The sequence below is a fragment of the Botryllus schlosseri genome, chromosome 2, assembly GCF_051294905.1.
Source record: "Botryllus schlosseri isolate E-star chromosome 2, Bs_hap1, whole genome shotgun sequence".
Classification (NCBI taxonomy): domain Eukaryota; kingdom Metazoa; phylum Chordata; class Ascidiacea; order Stolidobranchia; family Styelidae; genus Botryllus; species Botryllus schlosseri.
Window position 1 is genome coordinate 24226822 of NC_137237.1, and position 13394 is coordinate 24240215.

At 39.0% G+C, this 13394-nt stretch overlaps 1 protein-coding gene across 1 annotated transcript; it reads right to left on the reverse strand.

The window, feature by feature from the left end:
• Positions 1–5132: 5132 nt before the first annotated feature.
• Positions 5133–6895, reverse strand: LOC145434255 (bcl-2-like protein 1). The gene is made up of 2 exons (XM_080311611.1): positions 5640–6895; positions 5133–5389 (listed from the first exon to the last, which is right to left on the reverse strand). Exons 1-2 carry the CDS (start codon positions 5841–5843, stop codon positions 5276–5278), a joined length of 318 nt encoding a protein of 105 aa, XP_080167737.1. The 5' UTR covers positions 5844–6895; the 3' UTR covers positions 5133–5275.
• Positions 6896–13394: the final 6499 nt, after the last annotated feature.

Here is a 13394-nt window from a genome sequence, read left to right on the forward strand (position 1 = left end):
GGTAGTTGGACGACGTGGACGCGCGCGCGCGTGTCGTGCATTTTTGATACCGAGATAAAGTTATTGAAGTTTTCGGGGCAGTAGCACTGATACATAAACTTGGCTATTTCTAGTTTCCACATATCTTTTATGTTTAGGACACCGAATCTTTTGAGCAGTGATTTGCTGGACACATCATCCCGGTCCCGTTGGGGCCCTGGTTATGATACGGAGAACCTGATGCTGTGATTTTTTCCGTGGCTCCAGTGCGCTAACACTGGCAGCCTCCACAAACAGATGATGCCATATTGTTACTTTGTTTGGAATACTTTTTTCCAGAAACAAATCTGCTCTAGCGACTACTTGTTATTAGAAAGTGCTTCATGGATCTCAACACAGCTGAGGTCAATAGGTTAATTTTACTGGTAGCTGGGACTTGACTGTCATTTCGATCTTACGTCCATTTTGACAGGCTTGCCGAGCGCTAAATTTAATAAAATGGTTATCAATGGAAAGCTGCACTCATTACGAAAAGATGCATTTTATTCTGCTCAGGGCCCTGGAACCCCCCAACCTTAAAAAAAGAAGTCTCGAGTTTTGCATTCGGATGGAGTTTGGCTTTGTCACGTAACTATGTAGTCTGGCTCTTTCTCTTGAGCTGCACTCTCCTTTTCCCAGACAGAATTGTTGTGTCACAATGGAAAATTCGAGGATGATTTTTGGGGTTCCGGGGCCATGAACAGAGTAATATTTATATTTTCGTAGTCAGTACACCAGCAGCTTTCCATTATTACCCATTTTATTAAAGTTAGCGCTCGGTAAGCCGGTCAAGAATGGCCGTCAAATTGCCTTTGGCCAAATAAAAAGTATGATATAAACCCAAATACAGTAATTTTCAATCTCGCTGTGTCTATATACCGTTTAGGACACTATGATCTGACCACTTAGAAGTCAAATCCTGTGGTGTGTAAACGCCGGGAGTTCTTTTCATTTCTGATAACATAAAATCTCGACGTAAAATCATTATTTTAGAATATTATGCAACACAGATACAACAGGAAAACGATCGAAGTTCTGCAGTTGTTAAAAATAAGACAAAATAAGAACACAAGTCGAAAATAAGGACATTTCTTAGAAATAAGGACAGTTGAGTTTTTTAAGACATGGCCTTTCAAAATAAGGACAAATCTTAGAAATAAGGACGGTATGGCAACCCTGTATATAAGTATTGGTATGGCTTTGTGACGATGTAAATAGTTGTGTCGTACGACATCTGTTTCGTATCGTCGCGCTTCGTACGCCGATAAGGAATACCTGGCTCATCCGACTTGTGTCTATTTGTCATAAACTATAGTTTAGATATTGTAAGTTTTAAGGTTGTAAGATGTAGTAAGCAGGACGATGAGTATTTCACGTATTCTGTGAGTTGTATGACCATATAAAGTTTCCGAAGACATGCTCCGAATAAGGCTAGGAGTTTTACATGTAATAATTACATAATACTGAAGCCGGTTACAGGATAATTAGGCTAAATTTTATCCATAACTTTAGAGGTCCGCTCTAGCAAAAAAGGAGAATGCGAAGACAATAAAGAGACAAATCTGAGGATGCCGCCCACCCCCTCTGGGTTGGGAGTAAGTAAAAAGGATGAGGTGGGGGGCGGGCGGCATCCTCAGATTGTCTCTTTATTGTCTTCGCATAGTAATACTTATATAGTAATAAATAACATTCAAATACAATTGTTTTACCGCTGTCGAATCTAACAATTAGCTTTGTATCTTACAATCCTGTACAAAATTAATTAATTAGCTTGTGTTATTGACTTAATTAACTAGCTTGTTGTGGAAAAAGACATTCGTTATTACAAGCACCATACCACCACTTCGACGAAGTAATTATAATTAATCTCATAAAGTCAGAACTGAAGTTTGAACTTTTTGAATAATAATTTCTATTAATTTAGGACTTACAAAATCAAAAACTAATATAGTTTTAAATCGTGGATAAATTCTATGTTACCTAGTGTAATTGGGATAACTCGATATTCTAATAGCGCGAAAACTGTATAATGGTTGACTATACTCTGCAAACAACCCTGATTCAGTCATATGTTATTGGCATATACGTAATGGAGCAGTCCCAGCTTGAGTAATGAGTATATATGTCCCGTATTATTACTTTATCAGATGGGTTGAAATATTGAAATGGCCCAACACGAAAATCGCATTGGTGCTTTGATTAGAGTGATCGTTAATTCTATTTTCTGATCACAAATTTATGACAATCCACATATCTTGAAGGTGATAAGACGATGAACCATCAATCAATACTTATGGATCAGTATGAAGTTGAAATTGCTTCTGGGGTCTGTCATCAAACTACGAATGAATTGGATGTAAAGAATATCGTGAATGATGGTCTCATAGAGAAATCCCACAGCTACGAGTGGGAATTCCGCCAATGCCATCTCAATGAAAACCTTGTAAAGATGCTATTGGACAAAATTCGTGGATTCGAATTTTCGGTAAACAAATTTACACATTCCGCTCACAGTCACTGATAGTTTTAAATCCACGTTTAATTTAGGCATGTTATCCGTAAGACCCGGCTTTTGAAAAAAAAAACTGTCATCATCATCACATTGTTTCACATTGATAATGTGATTATGCATGAATTGAAGGTATCGTACCGAACAATGCTCAATTGTCCACCGGTGCAGCTATTTAACGCAATAGCCGTGCTAAACTAGTTAGAGTTGATTAGTTGTTAATTTTAGTTATTAATACCTCATTTCTGTTTTATGCGACAAAATTTGGCATTCGTACAGAATCAAATAAAAAAGGCAGCGTCACAGATCACGATGGCATTGACAAACTCCTGCCAATCTTCTGCGAGTTGATGAATGTATGTGCCTCGACGAAACTCAATCTGGAAGGAAGTAGCGGATCAGACGATTTACTCGTCGTTTTGAGTCAACTTATCCGGCAGCATCAGGTATTGGCGATGTTTAAAATAGGCACTAATCTTATAACACCTTTCGAAATGAGATTTCCTAATACCTCATTCCCATAGGTGAAATTGCAAAAACTCGATCTCAGCTACAATCAAAACATTGACTTAACGCAACTCGTAACTATTATTTCAAACGATACAACCTATTTGTCACTTGTGAACTCGCACTTGCAGCCAAAAGATTTCGTTGCAATGCACGTCAAAAACAGGTAGGTGAGGGTCTTGTCTTGAGCGTTTGTTGTTGGAGAGTTGTCAATAGTCACACTATCTTTGAGTGGTTGAATAGAGTTCACTTGAGACGAATGACGGAAATTCTATTTTAATCCTAGAGCATTTCACTTATCTATTATGGCGTCACTGACTAACCAACATTTCTCTGTTGTTGGCTCGTAATGTTTGTCTTGATTTCTGATCAATTCTACTTGCAAATTGTCAGTTGCTCCGTATTCGTTTAGCTCCAACATCTCGACATCCATCTACAATCATCTGGATGAAGAGTGCATAGCAGCGCTGGTAGCCTTCTTTTGTAAAGACAATCCGGTTGCTCTTGTGAGAAAGGGATGCGACCTGACATCCGAGGAAATTAGCGCTTCTGATAGATTAGGTGATATCGGGGTAGCCACTCGTTTCCACAGTTTTGTGTGTCTTTTTGAAATAATTTACTGGATTTTTCAGGTTGAAAACCTCGATCTGAGTTACAATACGGATTTCGAACCGGAAGGATTGGAAGAAAGCCGACGCTTCACAAGAAAGCATAACACGAAAAAAGTTCGGCTTTCAGCTTGCGAATTGGATGAAGACTCTTAATCTCGTTGAAATGGTCTAGAAAATCACGAGGTAATTATTTCGACCTAGAACTGTTTTGTTTTCTTACAACCAAAATAATCACGCATAGCGTAATACTAATGTGGAACTTTATCATAGTCAAGCATGGAATTTCATTTAGCGACCGAATTTATCATCAGTAAAGTATTTCTGATCACGTATGCTGGTAGAGAGGAACAATAATGCGTATAACCAAGAGATTTTGGGACGCGCATTCGTTTTTTTGGTAATTTCCGCGTTTCTTCAATATCCTATCGACCTTCCTTGTTTTTTTGTGTTACACCAGTTTTGCGATTAGGTGCAGAAATGGAAAAATATTATTATTACTTATCTATTACACCCGTCGAGTGGTGTGTAGTTCGTAAAATATATGAACGTCACACCCTGTTTTAGCTGTAATCGCTGGATTTTAGTAGAAATCATGGCATTTTCTCCTGCTACAAAACAGTAACGGAAATATTGTACAAGTCTAGCGTGGCATAATTCAATCTGAGTAGTTGCAAGATGCTTCCCGTGCAAATCAGGAATCTCTGCGAAGAGATGGGGCATCGATGCGCTACAGTAAAGTCTTTCTGCTATCTCATGGATCCCAATAATGCAATGTAGTTCAAATTCGGTTTTTTGAAATTGAACTGAACCACCTAATATTCAATTATTCAATGACCTGAACAGCTAAACGCAATCAACCTCAGCGACAGCGATTGAACAAGAATCGACGAGCAATGCATGAATTCCATGCAGATCTTCGCGAGATATCATCTCCAATATCGCCAACTCAAACTGATCTAGCGCGCACTTGAATGGTGGAGACTGTAAGACCACATTAAGGAAACAATTACACTCGGCCCGCAACACGATGTTTTCCAAACAAATATGTATCTGTAGGCGAGAATATGGCGTCCTTATTCCTTCACTTCATAATACTTGTCTTGATCGCTACGGTCTGATAACATTGTAGGTAGGTACATAACACCACAAGTTAACGCAGGTTGCTGTAACTTTGCTCACTGGTATGTATAGAGGTTCAGAATCGCTGAGAAATTAGTTACTGAGCGATGTATTATCGTTACTAGCAACAACATAGCCACATTTACATTTGTTCCATATACACCATAATTGTAGAAAACGATTTCTGGTCTTGGAGAACTGATCAAATTTGACGTTGTAAGTTGGATAGCTTTAAGCTCTCATAACCACTCATCGATACTGGTCGGAAGCGGATCAACTTTGACCTGCAGCTTTTTCTAGGTAACCTAACAATTCCCTGACGAAGCTGGAGAAATTTGAAAAATGCAAACGTTGTCAGATAAAGACGGTTTTCATACGGGGCTATATTTCAAGCAATCTCAGAAGACAATACATCCGTCCTACAGCAGAATAGATGTAATTAAACGACGCAAAATTGTAATATTGAAAATATTCCATGAGGTAGGCCTATAATAAATGAATAGCCTATCCATTATCTTGTTAGTGCCAGTACAATGAACGTCAGTCCAATTCCAGCAAATATGAGGCCCTTCCAAACTTTACTGTCACCGAAAGCTGCGTTATCAAAAAATCCTACAAATCTGTCCTGAAAAAAAAGTATATGCCTTCAGGATCTTGCAGAATAAAATTACCGTACTTGCCGGGCAATTCGAAGTTCGGAACGCTGGAAATGGAAATTGTAGCGGCTTATGGTAAATGTAAATTCATAATCAAATGGGATGCCGGAAATGAGTTTCATTATCGAGAGATGATGGAGGCTCTGGAGAGAAGATTCACAGTGCCTCGTGCTAAATGATAATCTTTAAATCCAAAGCAAGGTATGTAGAATCGCTTACCCATCCTCCATTTTCCTCTATCCACTTTCGTTTTCTAGTACCAATGTAATTCCCGACTGATCGTATGATACCTTCTATATGCTCGCCGTGACGCTCATCCTCGATTTTGCGAGCAAGAATGCTACCGAGCACAAAGAGAGAGACAATCTGACCCCAATTTTCTCGGTTATCTTTCGAAATTTCATCAGCTATGATCAAGAACATCCGCTCATCGGGTGAATATTCTTCATATTTTTCATCGATTTTAACGTGACTGTAACGGAGACGTTTAGAAAGTGCCTTTAAGACAGTTCGATGTTACTCGAACATTTCATCCGCAATTCGCCGTAACGTCCTCTCCGCCTCGGTATTTGTCTTGACGCTTGGCCCGTCGAGTTTGTACATGATAAAATTCCTGGCCAAAGAATATGCTCCGGATGTAATTTCATCCTTTTCTTCAGTGAGCGAAGGTGATACCCGTAATAATTCCATGGTTTGTGAGATAACAGCGAATCAGAGCTTAGTCAGAGATCTATGCTATCTTGAAATTGGTATCCAAATATTTGCTTGTTTTTCGAGGGACTGATGATACGCTTGAAATTACGAATTAGAACATAATCTCAGGTCAACACGAAGAAGATGTTTCCAGTTCCATAATACATACCACATTAATGATATTTGTATATTTCTTCGACCTTCTCTATTTATGAAAATGTTCCGGATTAATTAATATTCCATGGAAATGGTGTGTGTATGTACGTGTTTTGAATTTCGTGTTACAGCGGATCCATATTTCACAGCTTTTTTGTGGGAAAGAGAGTCTCGAAACCAAATTTCTTATCCGTACTATAACTCCTACTGTAATTTCATTACTCGAATAAATAAAATTTTACTACTGACTCGAATCATTACAACAAATATAGTCAATTCGGATTACTCGAATCATTGCACCCGGCGCATCGACGATATTGCGACTTCTTGTCTACCCAATTCCAAATAATCACGGGTCAGTGTCGAAGAAAATTTTACGTACAACAATGTGTGGATCGGTACCATGACTATTAGTCATTTTTTCAGGGATATTCGATCTCGCTATTCGGAAGGTGTCAGATAAACGTTTATTTTCTTTCCAAGAGCGTCTTGACTATCTTTCGGAGAGTTGATTTTACCAGCTGGGTGTATACTCTCATCTATATATGAGGATATTCCAGGGCACTGAGGATCGATTATGTATTTAGACTGCCTTTTCAGTTTTTAGACAAACTCGGCCCGCAACACTTACTTTTTAGTCGCCCGGAAATCGCTACTTCTTGTACTTGAATAGAAATTTGCTATGTTTTACTACTTTTACAACGGCCTGGACAAAAGGTAGCAATTTAATCTGAATTGTACGATGCCTTTTTTATGATGCTGTGTGATTTATCTTGACCAAAAAATATCTAAATATATCGAAAAATTTGTAAAGTTCCACTAAGCGATACTTGAGTTCTAAATATTACCGCTCGACATGAGCCCACATGTTGGATATTATCGAAATAAAACGAATATCATTAGTCCTTATTATCAAAGAGCGGGATATGGGCTAAATTTTTACGTAACTGAAAATCTCTATACATCTACTATAATTGAATCAAATTGTCAGACATCGTAGCTTATTCATGCCCTGCTCATGTTGCATGCTGTTCATTTATTTCGCAACGTCGCGAATGGTCACCGATTTTCTGTTACTGAAGAAATTGATGACGAAAGTTGATCGGTAACGAATTACTCCTGCCTTTATCAGTGTATACTTTGATGGGGTTTGCCAACCCATAGTACTTATACTCAAGGGGTTATGCTTTAGAGCAGGTGTGAGCAAACTACGGTCCGCGCGGGTGACAGGCGGATAACATTTCAGCGGCTCACGATAACATCAAGATGTAATTTTGAAGATATTGAGTAAATGTGTTGTGAAAATATAATTGTTGCCTCGACTTGACTAAACTTATACTACAGTACTATATATTTTTATTGCGTGTGCAATAACCTGACTTCGGGGCCCACGCATTTTGAAAGGTAGTTCCTGGACATTCCATAAAGTTAAAATGGAAATGACTTATTTCGTATCGCGCTTATTACTTTCAGTGGTGTACTTGGAATCAGCGATCCATGCGTCTGTTAAGTAGATTCCACCTCTATTGGTACACTGTGCAGCTAGGCATAACTCATTCATAACTGGCGTCACAACCCAAAGTAATTTAAAATGCGAACAATTGAATATAAACGCTTTTCTTTCAATAAACAATCGAGCAAACATCAGTATTTCTATTGGGCGTTAAAGGTAACGTAGAATATATGACTTGTCAATGTAATAAAGTCGCTGCTGATTTCATATTACGAACTGCTACATGAAATAACAGATGTGGTCAAAGTAGTCAAGAAAGCTACTCAAGTAGAAGTAGAAGTAGTGACGAAAAAATCTACTCAAGTACGAGTAGAAGTACTTCTTCAATAAGCAACCTAAAACTACTTGAAGTAGAAGTAGAATTTACTGACTATTAAAGTACTCAAGTAAGTAAGTAGTTGTGAAAACGATCCTAATTCGTTCACATGGATTGTAAAAAAGGTGCAAATTGAGCTATGCGAAAGGTGACGAGCTTGATTCATATTGACGCATACCAGCAGGTATCCAATTTTCGAAAGCATAAGCATTCGTCGACATCACAGGATGAAAATTTTAGTATTATTATGGAGATGCGATACTTATCCTCTGTTTTCTCGAACAACACGTTTTAGAAAATAGCATGGTATGGCATCATCCCAATCAGCAGGGGATTACGATAAGCGCCCTGCACGCAGGCGAACCGCGTTCGATTCCCGTCGGAGGTTTATCTGGGCTCCTCTTCCCCTGCCGTTGCCGTTCTTACGGCGACAAAAAAGCCCAGAAAAAGACCTGACGAAAGAAAGCACTCACAATGAATGGAAAAGAACTAGTAGAAAGGGCCGCGGCTTCAAAGAGATCAACATCGAAAAAGAACTGTGACATCGGGCACTCTAGGCCGAGGTGGATGTTAGAGTAAAGGATCGCTACTGATGCGTGTCGTTCTACATCCTCCTATCTGTTCATGACATCGCATTGTGTCTTATCGCATTGTACATTGTGTGTGACTTGTTCAGATAAAAATATAACCCAACCATGTTATGTTATGTTATTATAAGGTCCGTAGTTTAGTCGAAGAGCAATACGGAGAAGTTGAATAGGATACGGTTTGAACACTTTGCGCGATTAGTAAACGCTAATAAAAAAATGGGGGACCGTAATAATGCAATGTTGTGTAGCTTTATTTCTGGAAATTAAAGGCATTACTACACCTGCTTTTATACTTCAACATGTATTTTATCCAGACAAAAGAACTGATAATAATTATAACTCAGAAAGACCCAGAAAGTTTCAAAGGCAGAATGCTAAACAGCACTAAAACTAACAAAAAAGTCAGAGTCCGCTTTTTCAGGTTAGGACGTGCCACGGACATGGTAGATTACGATATGACAAGTAAATGATAGATTGCGAAACATCAGTTTCAAACGATATGATGAGCCATATATACTGTGATGAATTATTTCATATGGGTGAAGAGCCACACGGTGGTGTGAACGGAATCACGCCAACCCGCTACCTAAATTATATTCATCGATACTTTCGTCAAATCATACTGGTAACTCTGTATCCACTGCACGCGAAGCGCGACGAAAATTCTGGGCTATACTCAACTTTTATGAAAATTAAATGTTGATGCTCCGAAAAACACCCCCGAAATTCCTCAGGCTATCTTTCTGATTGGAAGATTGAACTACTTCTACTTGACAAACTGAAAATAGCGAAAAGTAAGTAAGTAGATCACATATTATTACGAAGTATAGGTAGAAGTAGCGAAAATCAGATCTACTTGAGTAAGTACCAGAAGTAGAGGAAAACTACTTGAGTACTTCGAAAAAGTAGAAGTACTTCGTTACTGACCACCTCTGTGAAATAACCGAATTATTAAAATGATTTTAGACTTCAGTAAATTGCGTTCGTCTTCGCGAAAGAACGTGCAGAAAGCATGTTTTACATAGAAAAACAGAAAGACATATTAGCATTAAAGGTGACATGGTTATGATATCAGCAGGCACTATCAGCAAATCTATAACCAGATTTTCGTCTTGTTCTAAGAAACGGCACAACCCCCTTTCATCCCTAATTTTTACAAATTCGATATTGCGGATGACCAGCTTATAAAACTCGTTGATAGTTTATGACGCGAGTACGTCATCTAGCAATACTTGATTTGTTCTAAATATATATATATGTGTTATTTCCATGTCTTCGGTCTTGGCTTATCATCCTGAATTGACTATATCGCGCCCTGCGAATGGATTCATCTATACAATACGGTTCTCGAGTCAAAACAAGCTTCGATTATTGTCGCCGCAGGCGATTAAGTAGCAATCTAACCACATTTATCCTTGGCCTGCGAAATTATGCTGGTATAAGAATGAAGCCCTATAAATCAGTCGTTTGAGTTTACAAATAACAACGAAAATCGGATTACATAATTGTGTGAGGAGCTCATTGTTGAATGTGAATTGGTCAGCATCCCGCTATACATACTGTACTGTATGGATAGCATCAATGGTATTTGAATATACTCGTTTACAAGTCTATATTGTTAATGACATATGGAAAGTGTTGGCTATCTATCGTCCAGATTTATAGATTCGATTTAGTGTTCATCTCTCGATACAAGAATGGAATCCGCGGATGCGACTTTCGAAACATCCATCGGGTCCCAATTTTGCAAGAGAGTCATAGTTATTCCCGCATCGACCAAGCGGTCTTATTTGATCGAAGCGACCAGTGAACGGAAGTTAAACTAATATGTATTTGTTGTTTGTACATGTACGTTAGGGCTGTTTCAAAAATAACTTTTTTCACGGATTCCAGCAATTCACTGTTTAAATGGTCAGGTTGCCCTAAAAATGCTTCACACCAAATTTGGTTCAATTTTAAGAAGTATAAGACCCCGCAGATCCTATTAAAATGTTTAATTCATTAGGCAAAATTTGAAACAAATTAATTCAAATTTTTTGTCAACCCCATGAAATTGTTAAGCTGTTTTCAAAGACAATGCAAAACAAATTTGACTCAATTCCAACTAGTAGAAACGAAATTATTTGAGTTTTTCGTCGATAATTCTCGGATTGTCTACACGGCCAGATTGAATGTGTTAACCGTGATCGCAGTGTTGGATGGCAATCGCTCGCTGGCTCAGTTCCAAGCACAAGCAACAACAACAGAAAGGGTGAATTTGAGCAAACAAGTTCTCAATACGATGCACAAAGATATCGTTGATGTACTTCTGTTTTCATGCTCGAATAAATGCATACATAGGCTACACAGAAGAAGATGTTTTGATCGCGTCAGTACTAGAAATGGTTAGAATCTGCTATGAATGAGTCAATGAGTTGTATCGTGTTCGAGCCTTTGATAAAGATGCCATGATATTATAGCCTCAGGTATTTCATTTCTCTGTTAATAACATAGCTTCATTGCTCAGTGTCGTCTACTATTATTGATGTGTGATTTGAAAGGATATCACAGGTGTTTCGTTGTTTAATTCAACAAAATCATATATGACAGACTTATAATAAAACAACATCAGATCGAGTTTAGTATGTAATCAAATCAATTTTAGGTATATATACTCAATTAAATACGTTCGGAACAGGCTGGAACTATAGTAAAGTGGTATCTTTTGTGTTTCGATATGAGTGGTCCCTGGTTCAAATCACGGTAAATGTAACTTTTAGGAGGCGCGGCGTGGCAATAATGTGATGACGTAGCACGATTTGATTGGTGCCATATTTCAAGCACTATATACTACTGTCCTTCGTTCGTTTTACTACAGGATGCGTGATTATGGGGAAACAAAAGCGATGCATACAGTAACAATCGACAATGAGCACATATAGCGGTGGTTCTTAACCTTTTTAGGCCGTGACCCAAATCTGAGTTTAGTGGCATCTCGCGAGCCAAGCGTCACACATCAAAAAAAAATCCATTTTAATATTAGTAAACTGCGTTTTTACGGGCATGACTTAGAACGCGCAGACGACAGCTGTACGCAACGCAGTTCTATGAAACATTTCTGCCTCACGCTATTCCAAAATGCAGTGCATTTTGAACCCGGCAAAGAAGGACACTGTTTCAAAATCTTTAGACTTACAAACTGGAGCAAAATCCGGAAAGAAACGTATGTTTTTTCCGACTTTGTGGTTGGTTGACAAAAAAACACGAATTTCTTATATAGTGTCATTTATGTGTTTTTTTACTTGAATCTCTCCAGTATCTTAGCTTTAAGAGCTGTAGAGGTGGAAGAATTGCCAAAAAGGAGGACATTTTCAAAAACCCGAAGAAATAGGACAAATCATCCTAACGGATGTATAGTAGCCCTGCTATTTGTACTACTGATACTCGGATTTAAAGGGCGGAACTGTGCCAATAGCTTAGGTCATTTTCGCCACATATCTTGTTGGCACTGCACTTTGCCCACCCGTATATGTTGTCCAAAACTGGATGTGTTCATGTGCTTCGGTGCGGAATGGGTTAGCCTCAAAATACGTAGGTTTCATAGTCCCGCACCCGCTTGTTGCACACCCCTTCGCTAAAGCATCCCTACGGCCAGGGCATGGTATGGTATGGTATGGAACGCGAATTTTACATACTCCATACTTGCCTTACTCTCTCCATACCATACTTGCAATTTTCCATACCATACCAACATTGTTCCATACCATACTTTCCATACATTCCATACTTTCAATCATCATCATCATTATTGGTTTATTAGCAATTTTATCAGTTCAATACACCACAAAAAAATGCGATACAATGAAAAGACAGGAAGGTGTCGAAGCGACAAGGAGCAGTCTATGGAATCTGACACCCACCTTGGCCTAGGCGATGTAAAGAGGAGGCATGCACACTGAATGAAAGTAAAGAAGATAGTATAGAAAAAGAAAGCGACAATAAATAGGGCGGCATGTCATGGGAAGCGAGATCGATAGGTCAGTCGTGGTCCGGTAATCTTGAGGATGGACTGTATTTATTTAGTAGTAATTGCTTGTATTTCGACTTGAATGTGGACATGCTCGTCGACTGTCGGAAGGCCGGCGGGATACTGTTCCACACATCAGGTCCGGCATATTTGATAGAGCGATGATCTTTTCGGTCGATCATATGATATTTGGACGACGTGGACGCGCGTGTGTTGTACTTGTGCGCTTTTGATTTCGAGGTAAAGAAGTCATTGAAATATTCGGGGCAACGACCGCAGTGGAACTGATACATAAACTTGGCGATTTCTAGTTTCCGCATATCTTCTATGTTTAGGACGCCGAATCTCTTCAGCAGCGACTTGTTGGATGGGCAGCCAGGCCCCTTTGGGGCCCTAGCTATGATTCGGAGTACTTTATGTTGTAGTTTTTGCAGTGGCTTGAGTGCAGTTTTACTGGCAGCCCCCCAACAGAGGATGCCATAGTGTAACTTCGATTGGATTAAGGATTTAAAGAGTATCAGAAGAACCCATGCTGGCATGAAGCGCCTAAGGCTGTAGAACAGGCCGCACTTCGGTGATAATTTAGTTTCTAGGGACTGAATATGACTCTTCCAGGACATGTTCGAGTCCAGTAAAACCCCGAGATATTTGGCATTATCTGTGTTGGAAACGGGCTGACCAGCGATATTAACGGTTAGGT